Source organism: Priapulus caudatus, unplaced genomic scaffold (assembly GCF_000485595.1).
Source record: "Priapulus caudatus unplaced genomic scaffold, Priapulus_caudatus-5.0.1 Scaffold74, whole genome shotgun sequence".
Classification (NCBI taxonomy): domain Eukaryota; kingdom Metazoa; phylum Priapulida; class Priapulimorpha; order Priapulimorphida; family Priapulidae; genus Priapulus; species Priapulus caudatus.
In genome coordinates, this window is record NW_014577135.1 from 378,249 (window position 1) to 396,360 (window position 18,112).

General features: G+C 41.5%; 1 protein-coding gene and 1 long non-coding RNA gene across 2 annotated transcripts in view; both read left to right on the top strand.

Annotated features, from left to right (window-relative positions):
- LOC106821453 (CUGBP Elav-like family member 4) overlaps positions 1–11,054 on the top strand; it is a gene marked incomplete in the record, with an annotated part of 62,107 nt that extends 51,053 nt beyond the window's left edge. Inside the window, 4 exon segments of the mRNA XM_014826266.1 lie at positions 8,655–8,786; positions 9,017–9,076; positions 9,507–9,605; positions 10,915–11,054. Coding sequence (XP_014681752.1) covers positions 8,655–8,786; positions 9,017–9,076; positions 9,507–9,605; positions 10,915–11,054 — 431 coding nt within the window.
- A 63-nt stretch (positions 11,055–11,117) lies between these two features.
- On the top strand, positions 11,118–17,685 carry LOC106821462. Its single transcript, XR_001395735.1, has 3 exons — positions 11,118–11,136; positions 11,639–11,804; positions 12,586–17,685. It is a non-coding gene; the product is annotated as an uncharacterized LOC106821462 (long non-coding RNA).
- Positions 17,686–18,112: the final 427 nt, after the last annotated feature.

Genomic DNA, 18,112 nt, shown 5'->3' on the forward strand with positions numbered 1-18,112 from the left:
GCTCGATATCTTTTGCAACCGTAAATGAGGTAGACACTCCAACTTGGTCGACATTGCTATCTAATTTGGAGTGCGGGGAACGTTATTAATTCGAATGACATTGACCTCATTTTATATTAATAATTAAGTGTATGCAACGCAGTCTTGCAATTAAGGATATTCCAACGCTGGCATAGCGGAAGAACCGTACACATTGCTAACGCGGGCGGGGTTTCACGCCAGGTATTTCCAGCTGTGTGTTGTGGTGTGGCAGTGAGTGTTGCTCACTGCCGCAGTAGAGAAGCCCAGTTCGTAGTTAAGCACTTTAGCATGCACATTGCCACATTTTGCCAGAATTTCATACAATTATATTTAAGATTAACAATTAGATCTTCATTCGATAGGTATTAGATTTTGTTCTATGGCTGAATGTCCCTCTGTGAGCATTTTAAATACAAGTTCAGGTGGATATCTGTCCGGCATTACTGTAGCGGAAAGGGCATCGCGTTGGTTCGTGTGACATAGATGAATGCTACTGTTATAAGGTTTTGCAGCGTTAAACGTGAGCACGACTACATCCCCATGTAGACTTCGTCGTGGCCATCTCTGTGAATGGTCGCGTCAGCAGTTCAGCCACTCGACAAATCCCTTACATCTCGGTCTTATTATGGGATATGTTAATGGCCATTTTGGTACATTGATATGATTCTGCGTGAATCTACTCGTTATTACGTTGATTCGTGGCTTATCCTCGCGCTTGTTAAGGTCAACAGCGTTCATGTTGCGGTTGATTTAGTGCGGTAATTGCGGCGGGTGTGTCGCTACACTACATGGAGTGAATAGTTCACGCAGTATCTTCTTAGGCTACGCGTATATTTAGCCAACCAAAACCCATGTAGCTATTTTTCTGGTATGAGAGAAAGTGGACGTTGGACGTGAATTACGTGTATGCCGCGGCGCGCCCGCGCGGCGCGCGCGCTGTGTGTGTGTGTGTGTGTGTGTGTGTCGTGTGTGTGTGTGTGTGTGTGTGGTGCTGTGTGTGTGTGTGTGTGTGGTGTGTGTGTGTGTGTGTGTTGTGCTGTGTGGCACCTGCGTCACAGCTTCTAAAGCCACGTACACGCGCATTTGTTGTGAACTATTGACTTGCGGCAAGCAAAAATATTGTAAAGAAAAAAAGACAGACAGTAGGCTAACATCAATTGCGCTTTACTTTATGCAACACGAACCATTCTGCGCGCGTCAATATTCGCATGCAACCAGGTGTGTGTATGCAGGATGGACCACATTGGCAACAATTCCGACATAATGAATACCGGGAAAAGGTTTGATTCTATCGTGTCTTCTGACGTCATGAGTGTTTTAAGGGGCACGGCTCACTACAACGTACGCGGGCCAAATCCAAACGCCTGGAATGGTCACAATGCGGTATCGTGATAGTGGAGAATAGTCACGGACAGAGGTGGCCCACCTTAGCTGCTTTAGCCAGCGATTAAGAATAAAATAATAAAATAAATCAATACAACTTTCGCATAAAAGTTGAGTGTATCTTTATTACAGCGTGATCGCTGTTGCTATGGAATAAAACACGCCCACTGTCTCAAGCTCATTCCACTGGTACGATCTATCACTGGCAGTTCCACCTATTTGTCAAATACGGTCAAGCAATAAATAATCCATAGTATAGAGCACTAAGCGTTCATCACGTATAGGAGTATACTAGCGCGAAAACAACCGTACGATTTCATAGACACAACGTTGCACTGCATTGGTGATACATTTAAAGTTTCACATCGTTTCGTTCAACTCTTCCTACTGACGATATCACGCGATGGCAATAGTTTCGAACGATATCGGTTGCGGTGGAAATAGACAGTGGCGACGGTACTTCCTCAGGCGAGCCGGCTCAAATTAAGATGTCGATCAATGCAGTCGGTCACACGGCGGTTACCTTCTGTCGACTAGAACAAGTTTTTTTTCGAAGATACTTTAACTTCTGCCCCTCGCCAATTAGTCGTAGTATTACGCCTTCACTCTATTTCTATTTGTTTTCGCAGTCGTATGTAAACGGTTGGGTTTACGCGGGTTCTCTTATACACGCACGCCACACAAGGCCTCTTCGTTCACCGAGCGTATCACATTGCTGCGTCCCTGACGGTGAAAAGCTCACAGAAAAAGAGATTCGTGTATAAATTCCTGTCATTTCACTTTACAGCATATTATATGTACAGAAATCTTTTATGCCGTATCGCCAAGAAACTATACTGACGCGCGGATTGAATCATCTTTAATTGGTGCGGAAGACGCGCTTGAAGAAACACAGGGTAAGTATACCGTCCATCAATGAAAAGGTTATCGTAATAATCATGTGTGATATATACAGAAATGTTCAGAACCGCATGTTCGGATCCACGCGCACCACAGTTACGACAACACACCATATATATTATTACACGAAAACCACGAGACGCCGAAACTCAGCAAGTTATCATAAAATCGCAAATTACTTAATTATAAAGGAAAATAAACGCGAACAACCAGAAAAATCCGCAAGACACGAGGCTTTTCGAACTTTATTTTTATTTTCAACTTGCAGTTGTCTTGTATTCTTAAGTATGTTAAGCTTTTAAATCTGTTTTATAATATACTAAGCAACTATGTCATTTATATGAAGATAATATAGTTCTATGAAAGTTCTACTCATGGTATAAATATCCTGATTTATCATGGCATAACACTAACAGGAATAGATTGAACAGCGAAATCCAGTAGGAGTCTGCACAGTCGCACCGCACTAACCTAAAGAATACCCTTTATAACCGGAACAAAACTGTTAACAGCTGCCAAGAACAACAGGCAATGAACGAAACATCATGGAACGACAAGAGATTATGCTAGTAATCAGAGGAGCGTCGGAGAAGAAACGATGAGAGAGGAATGGGCAGCCCGGAGGAGAGAGAGAGAGAGAGAGAGGAGAGAGAGAGAGAAGTAGAGAGAGAGAGAAGAGATGAGATGAGAGAGAGAGTAGGAGAATAGAGAGACAGGCGAATGAAGAAAGAGAGAGGGGAGAGCCTCGAAGATGTGGGAGAAGAAGAGAGGAAAAGAGGGGGGGAGTAGAGAGAGAGAGCAGAGAGAGAGACGAGAGCGGTCACGACGAAACAATTTGCATTTTTGACAATGAATAAAATGAATTCGAAAATAGGCGAAACACGGAACGCCAGATGGCTCCTCTCCATATAAAAACCAGCACGAATTGCTTGACAATACGGCCTGATGGGTGGTGCGGAGGAGGAGAGAATGCGGCGGAATGTGTCACCGTCGCAGGAAACGGGTTTCTCTGGGTCACCACACGTGACGTTCATCGCATCGTATTTGCACAACAACCAAAAACATTGCCACGATAGCTATCATATAGATGACATTCGAAACTCAATTATAAGCTCTAGGATTGATAAAGCACGGAACAGTAATAATAAAGACTTCCAATAATCTGTATACACCAATATTTACAATCTTAACACGATTTGCTTCAAAAGTTGCTTCAAGACGGGCAAGCCAAACAGCCACAGCCACAAACCACAACCACCATCGGACTAACACTAATGACGTCACTCAGAAAATTCATACTCGTTTTAGATGGCTTAAACGCCGTCCCCATCAGTTGACTGTGTTGATCAAACTATATTAATGAACTGTGGATGTCCAGGCGCGCGGCACACCGCGGCTTATAGACCAGCGTTAAAACAACCTGATCTATATTCATGCCACGACATCAAGCCACCAAATCATACAAAGAACATTGAGTCAAGTATTTTGCCTACAGGTAAGTAAAATAAAATTGAAATTTGAAAGCCCTGATATTCTGATATGTAGTGTGCACCGCCCGCTGCCCTATATTACTCATTTGACCGATAGGTGCAGTGGCCGCAGTGCAGAACTCCGGCTCTAGGCAAAAAACCCAAGCAGTTCTTCCTAACGCATCGATGTCCCATAAATGCATCTTCTAAGCTCTAAAATAGTAGACTTTGTACATTTACGGTTTAGTAAAAACCGAGACGATGCCGCCACAGGTAAAAGACGCCTCGTACTTATGATATTTGAACAATGCCGACACAACCGCGCCAATATAGCGAAACCCGCGCATGCGCATGCTCGCTCTGCGACATGGGATAACATGATTTTTAAAAACAAAAAAAGTACAGTCAACTTTTACAAGATATGATTTAGTTACGAAATGTTTTCTTCAACAATAAAATTTATGCGGAATGTAGATTCGTTATCGATCTTACGCATCAAATCAACGTCGATGCCGAACAAAATTCATGAGGGTCGAACAAACAAAACAATGATAAATATTGGATAAACAGCCTCATCAACGTCGCGCCTGAGCTCAGGTACACAATAAATCACGAAGCACTTCCTAAAAACTAATAATGTCACCCTATCTAATCGTATATTTGGCAAAGAATAAATTGATATACTTTTCGTATTTTTTTGCTATTTTTTATGATACTAAAGCACATCCAAGCAACGAACCGCTGACCAACGAAATTTTTATTGAAAGGTAAAACTGCAGCAGGCACATTTGGTAAGCAATCACGTTCGCCTACTCACGCATGCTTCTGCTAGAAACTACTGCTTCGTTATGTAACGAATTATAATTGTTATCAAGTTGGCCATTGAGCTATCATAAGGTTACTATACTTTGTTTAATATGTAGATAATATAATGTGCCTTACACTACTCGCCTATATTACGTAATTTTGCTAGCTCCAACTCGCAGAGAAACGCGAAATGGGTTACATGGTTAGCGCCTGCAGCAGTCAATGCAGCATGACAAATTAATATTTCGAATAAAATACTGATAAGAGAATTAATATCCGTAGGTTTTCAATATTATTAATAATAAATAAAATATCATGAAAATAGAGGTGTCCCCCCAATCTTGTCACAAAACTTCATTTCATCTTTGGCATTTCTGGATCACAAATTGTTTTGCCGAACAGCGTAGTGTACCACATCCAACAAATTACACCAAGACAAGTTTTTAGATAACAAGACTGAACACCAAACTGTAAACGGACGTACAGTAACTCAACGACAGAAATTAAAATTAATGTCATAACTCATAGCTTGTGACTAGATCCGAAGACTTCCACTTGCACCCGGCATTGATTTATGTGATGTTACCATCCTTAACGCTCACTACAACTACTTCTATGTAATGCTAACCTAAAATTGCCTGACCAATAAATATTTGCACTTGGCAAAAGTCCACGATAAATATAAGTCGATAAGTAAATAAACGAAAAAAATCTTGTTAATCAATAATGCTATATATCTCCTAAGCTTACGTTCATGCGCACAATGTAGGTTTTAACGATTGTTCAACCCCCTTGTTGCGACGTGTAGCTCCCACCGCTGTCGTCTGCACACATGCCCAGCAGACGCGCACGCGTCATATGATTGCGTTTTGTCATCTCACAGCGTCAAGCGTTGTCCACGCTACACGCACGCCACGCGATACAACGCCTTGCGAAAAGTCTGTATGAAGCCATAACAATCGCCAGCAGTATTTGGCACTTAGACTATTTCTCACCTTACAACGCAATATATTACGCGTGGAATCGGCTTATTAAAACGACATTACACAATTCTAAAGTGAATCTTGTATATAATTATACGCGATGTAGGCCTACGCTACCTAAAGTCGTCTACAAGACATACTTCGAAAACTTAACTGAGAGTTATAGCTGCATAATAATAAACAAGACGTTTCTCCATACATACCGCGGATCACGGCGCCAATTAGCCAAGATACAATTGCACGCATGACACGTGATCGCGTCCGAAACACGTGACTGTGACGTTCACAACCGTCGCTCCGCCAAGATTGTTGGTTCACGACAGATCTCAAACATCGACGTTTTTGAGAATCAGCCAGAGGAATGCCCTCGGTTAAACTATGCAATAATTTAACATTTTAATGGAACACCAAGCAGCACGGGGGTGACGCAGGAACGGCCGTAAACGTAATGCGTTCATATCAGGAGGCCTTTGCTGGCTGATCCAGCAGACAAGCACGCAGCAAAATGTCGCGTAAGCGTTGGTGCAATTTGCCCTCGCGTTAAATCACCTATAAGCGAATCTACGAGTATTACAATCTAACAGCCTGCCATGTCGAGACGCCGACCGACTTGACTTCTCTACATAGAAATCGAAAATCGCAATAACACCTCTTCGTTGACGGTACTGATTTACTAAGCCCTATAACGAATGGCGTCAAAACATGTGTAGCTGCCCTTTACGGAAAGGTAACTTCATCGAGGGGGATCTTCAACAACTATTTTAGATATACACGGGAAAAATTTACAGCGTCAACTATTTCGATTATATCATTTTGGTTTTAAACAACCTAATTAATAAGCGTCATGGACCTATCATGTGATGAGTTGAGCCGCGCGCTCGAAGCGACGTCGTACACTACTACAAACTTTGGACTTCACGGGTTTCGCTGAAAACTGACAGAATCTTTAACAAACACGGAGCGATTGGCAAGACTATTCATTAGTTCATTCACGGTCAAGTATTACTATCCACAGTATTCCGTTGCCACAACAGTCACTATGACAGCACATGTACTAGCGACGTCATCAAAAAGGACGCGCACGCTGCACGAACAACACCGATGACGAACCGTGAAATGAACTCATTACACCAAAACGCTTGGCCGAACTGAAACCACCAAACCGTACATTGAACTGGACGATGACAAACAACGATGCAGTGTGATACGCTTATTCGCCTGGCTGTTTGGCTTCTCGGCCATTTTCTTCCAATCACACTCTGCACTGAACTGTGAATACTCCTTCCAACCCCACGGACGAACTCACACAGGAAAAGAAAATATATTTCTTCCAAATAGGACTAGAGACTCTTTAGTCAAAATATTGAGGGCCTCTTTAGTCATCAGATTGTTTTAAGTATCGTACTTATACAGAATATATTAAGTAGAAATACTTTACGTTTTAAGTAAAATATTGGCCTTTCGAGTGTTATATTACAGACGATCATTTGTCACGGCTAAAAGTATACTTTATTCTATGTGTACATATTAGAATATAATATACATTCTATAAAAGGGGCGTTTAAATAAGAATACGCCTCAGCTCGTTATGCGTTCTATAGCTGTTACGTGTGTAAATTGTCTCTTCATCTTCCGCGAAAGCTTATAGGAATTTTGGAGAGGTTTAGCAATGAAGTTGCGGTCTCATTTGTATATAAATCGGTTATAGAGACTCTATTTTGGGAAATGTTAGCAGCAATGAAATGAAGGGGCACGGCTCGTAAACGGCTGACAAGCAGAAGAGTTTTGTTTGGGCGGAAGAATGAGCAGACGAAAAATTTCAAAACATCTTTCGTGTAAATAGTCCGAGCGCTAGTCTCAGACAGTCACCACTGACGTGAGTAGAATTAACGGTGTTCCCTGTATAAAACATACTTTATATACAAGTGAAAACCAGTGAATACACGTGGTACTTGGTTCAGATTGCGCGAAGCGGCGAAAACGCCACGCATAAGGATAAACCAAGTAACATTCTTTATCATAAAGTATTCCGTCAACGCAACTGTGAAGATATCTGCTTCCAATTTGCGCCTCCTCTTTTCGTGACGACGTTTTCTGCACGACAAAAATAACTGCAACATCCCCAATATAGGCGAGGGCGGCCTCGTTGTATACACACACTCTCTCTCTCCCTCTCAATATCGATGATCACTAATCCAGCAGCTGCTGTCACAGGCAGCCCGCTGTGCTGGTCCGTCCCATAACGCGTTTCTAAAACAGTTATATCAGGAGTGCTATATATCTCACAATACAAACAAATAATAATAATATTACAATTTAAGAAGATATCATTCGCGAGATAACATGCGCGTCATATTGACGATAGGAAAAAGAGATAGATATAGCAGCTAGAGATGGAGATGAAGATGGGGAGGAAGATGTAGATAGACAGATAATATATATATAGAGAGAGAGAGAGAAGAAAAATGTCAGAGTGATAAAACGATACATGTATTTCTGTATATGTGGACGGGATGACTTGGCAAGATGTGGAGAGAGAGAGCAGAGAGAGAGAGCACGAGGGGGAGAGGGAGAGAGCACACACACAGAGGAGAGAGAGAGAGAGAGAGAGAGAGAGAGCAGGTAAGAGAGAGGAGAGAGGAGAGACGAGAGGTGAGAGAGAGAAAGAGAGAGAGAGAGAGAGAGAGAGAGAGAAGAGTGAAGTAATATATTTATTTATTTATTTATTTATATACAGATGTGCTGTGTCATATAAAATGTAGTAGGTTATATGAATCAATATTAGGTAATTATAGATGTCTTAATAAACATAGCATACGTGTCTGAGATGTGTCATTTCGCAGTGATAAACAAACAAAAACACAGACTAGTCACTCTTAACTGCACTGTCCTACGAAACTGTGCGAATCAACAGCTACAGTGTCTAGACGCAGATACTTTAATCAGAAACGCAGCGAAATGTCTGCGTTCCTTAACAGATTACACAGAAGAACAATTAAATGTTGTATACGAGGAAGTTTAGAGATAGGCTCACGGATATGATAAATCAGCGGCTCCGTATTGAAAGACTTGTGTATTGTGACATATACAGCGGCACAGCAGGTCAATGGCTCGATCCAGAACATGCCCTCACCGACCGCAGCTGTTGCTGGCTTCAACATTGCTCAAGCCAACGGGCAGCCAAGCGAGATCTACACTAATGGCATCCCTGCACAGTATGCTGGTATGTGTAGATCAAAATTATCAATCTCGTGACAGCTCCCCATAACGTCGTTATAGGTGAATGGCTAAAAATCTAACTAGAGTAAGCCTGCTCGTGTTACTATTTGCGGTAAAGATATTGGAAGAGTCGCAATCGTACTGCGTTTTAAATGTGCGCATGCGCCGTTTGCTGTTATTCGGAAATCAGGAATAGCAAAGTACGAGCAAGTAAATGTTCATCTATACTTGCAGCTCAAGGAGTCGGCAGCGGGGACCCTCTTCAACAGTATGCTGGCATACAGCAATTCGCTGGTGAGCAGAGATAATCAGTTTAAATCGAATTAGCATGTTGCTAGCCGTACTAAGCGTTATTGCTGGTGTTGCCATGGTTTCCACAGTAGCATTTGACATAGAAAGTCGAATATCGCTTCTTGAGTGGATCATAGACTATTGCAATATGCCATTACATTTACCCGAGGACGCGTCTGCGATCGTAGAATCAACTTTCAGTGATCATCATCGTAATGGTAAATGTCGGGTGACTATCAGCGTCGCTGCGAGCGGCACCGTGCCTCCCCTCATAGACAGCTCTTTATATAAACGCATGCGATCTTAACGTTGCTGCTAGCGACGTCAGAGTGCGCTGCGCAGAATTCTTTATCTATTGACTTTCCTCGAGGGAGAATGGCTGCTTCGCACTGTGTCTGCGTTACTGATGAAGTGATTTTGCTTGTCGTTGCAGCATATCCGGCTGCCTACGGGCAGTACACCCAGGCGCTGGCCCAGCAAGCCGCACTGCAGCAAGGCGCACAGATCAAGCATGATGGAAAGTTCCTATCAGGTACGGTATTATTAATCATGTTGTCTTCTCTCAGCATATATGCAGCGATACACAGTCGTGTGCGTGCGTGCGTGCGTGCGTGCGTGCGTTCGTTCGTTTTTTCGTGCGTGTGTGCGTGCGTACGTGCGTGCGTGCGTGCATGTGTGAGTGCGTGCGTGCGTGCGTGCGTGCGTGCGTGCGTGCGTGCGTGCGTGCGTGTGGGTATCCGTGATTAAGCGCGCGGTAATCGCAACAAGGGCAGTGCTACCAAAATTTACAAGTGAAAATTATAATTCTATCATCTTCTTTTTCCTGGCTACTGATTTAGTCAACATCAGAACAGTTTTAAGCTGGATGGGGCGAGGAGCAGTTAACTCGCACTTGTAGATGAAAATAGGATCATAGGATCGTGACGCTTGCGTTAGGCCAAAACAAAATATATGTGTGGTTACCGTTACATGCCGGAAAAAAAGGTGTAGGTAGGGGAAACATTTTATTTTCTTGAACATATTTTATTTACGACCATGTCCGAAGGAGTGCGTTGTGCTTTTGAAGTAAGAACTGTCCAATTCTTTTTTCTTTTTCTTCTTTTTTTACTTTAAAGAAATTGACAAATAAAATGTTTAGAGTCGCTGGAATAAATAGGGTCGGTCGGAAAACCGTAACACACCTATATTTTGTTTTGGTCTTAGTGCATATCTTTCTGTCCGCAGTACGTAACGCACGATATAGTTTTGAATTTGGAGAACGCCATTATTGCAGTAGCACCCCGACCCCCTTATAACCACTACGTGTCGTTACCGCCAACAAAATGTATCAGTAAATCCACGTCTAGTTAGATTGTAGTTTTATTGATTATTTGAGGTTTAAATAGCGAAGTACTTGCACGTCGTAGCATGCTAGCCGACATTTAGTACAACAACAGTTACGTGCGACATTATAAATCGAGTGCTCGTTGAACACGTGGCGTGTGTGGTGGTGACTGCGTTAACAACTGAGCAAACCCTCGTAAATATACGTTCCGTTCGTCGACATACTATTGATTTTAGGATAAACGTTATGGCGCTGATCTTTATTTGCCTTTCTTATCTGTGGTGCTGTCCTAATAAGAATGAAATCACGTGTATGGGCGCATACGAACACAAATTCAACCAATTTATTTCCGTCGTTCGCGAATACCCTTTAACGATTTGGCGTGACCACGTAATTTCCTCATGCCTCTATTTGTTTCTAGCCGATAAACCGAATGATTGTATTTTAGTTACAAATTGTTTCGTTTTCATCGTGTTTTTGTTTGCTTCCTGCTTCACACGTTATTGCATGCTTTCAGCTGACGTTGCTGACTGGTGCTACCCTCTACAGCCGAGAAATGGACATGTGATAGCTAACACGGTGCTGCCCTCTGCTGCAGGTCCGAGTTTGCAACCTGTTCATCCTATATCTGCCAGCAAGAGAATTTGGCGACGCTGAGCTATGCAGATGTTCATGCCATTCGGAATGTCATCAGCTCAAAAGTGTTTGTCGATCGCGCACAATCAAAGCAAGTGCTTTGGTGAGTATCGTACAGTAACACGAGAAACGCTAAGTTATTATAATTTAATAATTATAACTAATAATGATGTGTTGATCATCATTATTGTGATAATAATAATAATAATAATAATGATAATAATAATAATAACTGTAGTAGTTAATAAATAGTAATAATAGTAATATAATAATAACATAATTATTACATTATTAATTATAATATTAATTAAAATAATATGTCAGCACTACTTTTTTGCAGTAAGGCCTAGTATTTTGATAGTATTCATAATGAAGATTATAATGAAATGATATGATCTCGAGCATTATCGACAGCATTATCGCATTATCAACAGTAACGATCTGCACAGGAGGCTGTTATTCTAACTCCTCTACCATGGCAATAATAAAGCACAATCTATATAACATAACTACGCAGTAGTATCCGAGTGGCATGCATGTACGTGAGGTGGCAACGATTTAGGTAATTTTGTAGATTTAATGCGTACATTTGTCGTGCGTTCCAGGATTTGTGAGTTTCGACAACCCCACCAGTGCCCAGGCCGCCATTCAGGCGATGAATGGATTCCAGATCGGAATGAAACGACTTAAGGTACAACTGAAGCGTCCAAAGATGCAAACAGGCCTTATTAAACACTGCACTGATAAAGGATCTATAAGGCGAAATGGTAGGTATGTACATAAAACTTGTGGTATTTTTCTTATATTCCACCCCTTCATTACCACAACTCACCAACCTCTATATGATCCATTCTTTCCATTCTCCCCCCCCGACTTCTTTCTCATTCCCGTCGTCTATTTTTTCTACTTGGTTTGTGCTTCGTCGCTTTCTCTCTCTCTCTCTCTCTTTCCCTCTCCCCCTCGCTCTCTCTCTCTCTCTTTCACTCTTTCTCTCTCTCTCCTCTCTCTCTCTCTCTCTCTTCTCCTCTCTCTCTCTCTCTCTCTCCTCTCTTCTCTCTCCTCTCTCTGCTCTGTGTCTCTCTCTCTCCTCTTCCCCCTCGCTCTCTCTCTCTCTCTCTCTTTCTCTCTCTTTCACTCTTTCTCTCTCTCCTCTCTCGTCTCTCTCTCTCTTTCTCGCTATCTCTCTCTCTCTCTCTCTCTCTCTCTCTCTCTCTCTCTCTCTGTGTGTGTCTCTCTCTCCCTCTCCCCCTCGCGCTCTCTCTCTGTCTCTCTCTCCACATCTTGCCAAGTCATCCCGTCCACATAATCAGAAATCATGTTATGTCGTTTATCACTCTGACATTTTTCTTCTCTCTCTCTATATATATATATATATCTGTCTATCTACATCTTCCTCCCCATCTTCATCTCCATCTCTAGCTCTATATCTATCTCTTTTTCCTATCGTCAATATGACGCATGTTATCTCCGAATGATATCTTCTTAAATTTGTAATATTATTATTATTTGTTTGTATTGTGAATATATAGCACTCTTGATATAACTGTTTTAGAAACGCGTTATGGACGGACCAGCACAGCGGGCTGCCTGTGGACAGCAGCTGCTGGATTAGTGATCATCGATATTGAGAGGGAGAGAGAGAGTGTGTGTATACAACGAGGCCGCCCTCGCCTTATATTGGGGATGTTGCAGTTATTTTTGTCGTGCAGAAAACGTCGTCACGAAAAGAGGAGGCGCAAATTGGAAGCAGATATCTCACAGTTGCGTTGACGGGAATACTTTATGATAAAGAATGTTACTTGGTTTATCCTTATGCGTGCGTTTTCGCCGCTTCGCGCAATCTGAACCAAGTACCACGTGTATTCACTGGTTTTCACTTGTATATAAAGTATGTTTTATACAGGGAACACCGTTAATTCTACTCACGTCAGTGGTGACTGTCTGAGACTAGCGTCGGACTATTTACACGAAAGATGTTTGAAATTTTTTCGTCTGCTCATTCTTCCCCCAAACAAAACTCTAGCTTGTCAGCCGTTACGATGCCGTGCCCCTTCATTTCATTGCTGCTAACATTTCCCAAAATAGAGTCTCTATAACCGATTTATATACAAATGAGACCCAACTTCATTGCTAAACTCTCCAAATATTCCTATAAGCTTTCGCGGAAGATGAAGCACATTTACACACGTAACAGCTATAGAACGCATAACGAGATGAGGCGTATTCTTATTTAAACGCCCCTTTATAGAATGTATATTATATTCTATATGTACACATAGAATAAAGTATACTTTTAGCGTGACAAATGATCGTCTGTATATAACACTCGAAAGGCCAATATTTTACTTAAAACGTAAGTATTTCTACTTAATATATTCTGTATAAGTACGATACTTAAAACAATCTGATGACTAAAGAGGCCCTCATAATTTTGACTAAAGAGTCTCTAGTCCTATTTTGGAAGAAATATATTTTTCTTTTCCTGTGTGAGTTCGTCCGTGGTGGGTTGGAAGGAGTATTCACAGTTCAGTGCAGAGTGTGATTGGGAGAAATGGCCGAGAAGCCAAACAGCCAGGCGAATAAGCGTATCACACCTGCATCGTTGTTTGTCATCGTCCAGTTCAATGTACGGTTTGGTGGGTTTCAGTTCCCAAGCGTTTTGGTGTAATGAGTTCATTTCACGTTCGTCATCGGTGTTGTTCGTGCAGCGTGCCGTCCTTTTTGATGACGTCGCTAGTACATGTGCTGTCATAGGTGACTGTTGTGCACGGATACTGTGGATAGTATACTTGACCGTGAATGAACTATGAATAGTCTTGCCAATCGCTACGTGTTTGTTAAAGATTCTGTCAGTTTTCAGCGAAACCCGTGAAGTCCAAAGTTTGTAGTAGTGTACGACGTCGCTTCGAGCGCGCGGCTCAACTCACATGATAGGTCCATGACGCTTATTATTAGGTTGTTTAAACCAAATGATATAATCGAAATAGTTGACCTGTAAATTTTTCCCGTGTATATCTAAAATAGTTGTTGAAGAATCCCACCTCGATGAAGTTACCTTTCCGTAAAGGGCAGCTACACATGTTTTGACGCCATTCGTTATAGGGCTAGTAAATCAGTACCGTCAACGAAGAGGTGTTATTGCGATTTTCGATTTCTATGTAGAGAAGTCAAGTCGGTCGCGTCGACATGGCAGCTGGTTAGATTGTAATACCGTAGATTCGCTTATAGGTGATTTAACCGAGTAATTGCAAACGCTACGCGACATTTGCTTGCGTGCTTGTCTCTGGATCAGCCAGCACAATGGCCTCCTGATATGAACGCATTACGTTACGGCCGTTCCTGCGTCCCCCGTGCTCTTGGTGTTCCATTAAAATGTTAAATTATTGCATAGTTTAACCGAGGGCATTCTCTGCTGGATCTCAAAACGTCGATTTTGAGATCTGTCGTGACCACAATTTGCGGGACGACGGTTGTGAGACGTCACAGTCACGTGGTTCGGACGCGATCACGTGTCATGCTGACATTGTATCTTGGCTAATTTGGCGGCGTGATCCGCGGTATGTATGGGAGGAAACGTGTTGTTTATTAGTTTCCAGCTATAACTCTAGTTAAGTTTTCGAAGTAGTTTGTAGACACTTAGGTAGCGTTAGGCCTACATCGCGTATAATTAATACAAGATTCACTTTAGAATTTGTAATGTCGTTTTAATATGCCGATTTCCACCGTATATATTGCGTTGTAAGTGACGAAATAGTCTAAGTGCCATACTCGTGGCGATTGTTATGCTTATACAGACTTTTCCAAGCGTGTTATCGCGTGGCGTGCGTGGTAGCGTGACAACGCCTGACGCTGTGAGATGACAAACCAATCATATGACGCGTGCGTCGTTGCTGCATGTGTGCAGACGACAGCGTGGTGGAGCTACACGCTCGCAACAAGGGGGTTGAACAATCGTTAAAACTACATTGTGGCATGATCGTAAGCTTAGGAGATATATGATTATTGATTAACAGGATTTTTTTCGTTTATTTATTATCGACTTATATTTATTGGACTTTTGCAAGTCAAATATTTATTGGTCAGCAATTTTAGGTTAGCATACATAGAGTAGTTGTAGGTGCGTTAAGATGGTAACCATCACATAAATCAACCGGGTGAAGTGGAAGTTTCGGATCTAGTCACAAGCTATGAGTTATGACATTAATTTTAATTTCTGTATCGTTGAGTTACTGTACGTCGTTTTACAGTCTTGGTGTTCAGTTGTTATCTAAAGACTTGTCTTGGTGTAATTTGTTGGCATGTGGTACACTACGCGTGTTCGCAAACAATTTGTATCCAGAAATGCCAAAGATGAAATGAGTATGTGACAAAGATTGAGGACACCTCTATTTTCATATATTTATTTATTATTAATAATATTGAAACCTACGGATATTAATTTCTTATCAGTATTTTATTCGAATATTATTTGTCATGCGCATGACTGCAGGGAACCATGTAACCCATTTCGCGTTTCTCTGCAGTTGGGAAGCTAGCAAAATTACGTAATATAGCGAGTAGTGTAAGGCACATTATATTATCTCATATTAAACAAAGTATATAACTTATATAGCTCAATGCCAACTTGATAACAATTATAATTCGTTAATACGAAGCAGTATTTCTAGGCAGAACATGCGTGAGTAGCGAACGTGATTGCTTACAAATGTGCTGCTGCGTTTTACTTTCATATTTCGTTGGTCACGGTTCGTTGCCTTGGAATGTGCTTTGTACAAAAAAATAGCAAAAAAATACGAAAAAGTATATCATTTATTCTTGCCAAATATACTATTAGATAGGGTGACATTATAGTTTTTTAGGAGATGCTTCGTGATTTATTGTGTACCTGAGCTCTAGGCCGACGTTGATGAGCTGTTTATCAATATTTATCATTGTTTTGTTTGTTCGACCTCATGAATTTGTTCGGATCGACGTTGATTTGATGCTGAAATCGATAACGAATCTACATTCCGCATAAATTTTATTGTTGAAGAAAATCATTTCGTAACTAAATCATTCCTTGTAAAGGTGACTGTACTTTTTTGTTTTTAAAAATCAGTGTTATCCATGTCGCACGAGCGAGCATGCGCATGCGCGGGTTTCGCTATATGGCGCGGGTTGTGCGCATTGGTTCATATCATAAGTACGAGGCGTCTTTTACCTGTGGCGGCATTCGTCTCGGGTTTTTACTAAACCGTATGTACAAAGTTACTATTTTAGAGCTTAGAGATGCATTTATGGGACACGATGCCGTTAGGAGAACTGCTTGGTTTTTTGCCTAGAGCCGGAGTCTGCACTGCGCCACTGCCACCTATCGGTCAAATGAGTATATAGCAGCGGGCGCTGCTACACTACATATCAGAATATCAGGGCTTTCAAATTTCAATTTTATTTTACTTACCTGTACAAAATACTTGGACTCAATGTTCTTTGTATATTTGGTGGCTCTGAATGTCGTGGCATGATAGATCAGGTTGTTTTAACGTGTCTATAAGCCCGTGTGCCCGCTTGCGCTGGACATCCCACAGTTCATAATATAGTTTGATCAACACGTCACACTGAGGGGACGGCGTTAAGCCATCTAAACACGAGTATGAATTTTTCTGAGTGACGTCATTAGTGTAGTCGATGGTGGTTGTGGTTTGTGGCTGTGGCTGTTGGCTTGCCCGTCTTGAACAACTTTTGAGGCCAAATCGGTGTTAAGATTGTAAATATTGGTGTATACAGATTATTGGAAGTCTTTATTATTACTGTTCGTGCTTTATCATTCCCTAGAGCTTAATATTGAGTTTTCGATGTCACTTATATGATGCTATCGTGGCAATGTTTTTGGTTGTTGTGCAATACGATGCGATGAACGTTCCACGTGTGGGTGACCCAGAGGAAACCCGTTTCTGCTGACGGTGACACATTCCGCGCATTACCTTCTCCTCCTCCCACCCACCCATCAGCCGTATGTCAGCAATTCGTGCTGGAGTTTTAATGGAGGAGGAGCTCTGCGGTTCCGTGTTTCCCTATTTTCGAATTCATTTTATTTCATTGTCAAAAATGCAAATTGTTTTCCGTGACCGCTCTCTCTCTCTCTCTCTCTCTCTCTCTCTCTCTCTCTCTCTCCCCCTTCTTTCCTCTCGTTCTTCTCCACATCTTCGAGCTCTCCCCTTCTCTCTTTCTTCATTCCCCTGTTCTCTCTCTCTCTCTCTCTCTCTCTCTCTCTCTCTCTCTCTCTCTCCCGCTCCCATTCCTCTCTCATCGTTTTTCTTCTCCGCCGCTCCTCTGATTACTAGCATAATCTCTGGTCGTTCCATGATGTTTCGTCCATTGCCGTTGTTCTTGCACTGTTTAACAGTTTGTTCCGGTATAAAGGTATTTTTAGTTTAGTGGCGGTGGCGACTGTGCAGACTCCTACTGGTATTTCGCTGTTCATCTATTCCTGTTATAGTTTTATGCCATGTATAAATCATGGATATTTATATAGTAGAAATCTTTCATAGAACATATATTATCTTTCATATAACATGACATAGTTGCTTATATATTTAAAACAGATTTATAAGCTAACTACTTAAGATACAGACCAACTGCAAGTTGAAAATAAAATAAAGTTCGAAAAGCACTCGTGTCTTGCGGATTTTTCTGTTGTTCCGTTTATTTCCTTTATAATTAAGTAATTTGCGATTTTATGATACTTGTGAGTTCGCGTCTCTGGTTCTGTAATAATATATAGGTGTGTTGTCGTAACTGTTCGCGTGGATCCGACATGCGTTTCCTGACATTTCTGTAAATATGCACACATGATTATTACGATACCTTTTATTGATGGACGTAACTTACCCTGTGTATTCTCAGCGCGTCTTCCGCTCCATTAAAGATGATTCAATCCCCGTCATATAGTTTTTGGCGATACGGCATAAAGAATTCCTGTACATATAATATCAGGAGTAAGATAATATAGGATTATCTTATCTTATCTTATCTTATCTTATCTTATCCTATATTATCTTACTCCTGATAATATGCTGTCAAGTGAAATGACAGTATTT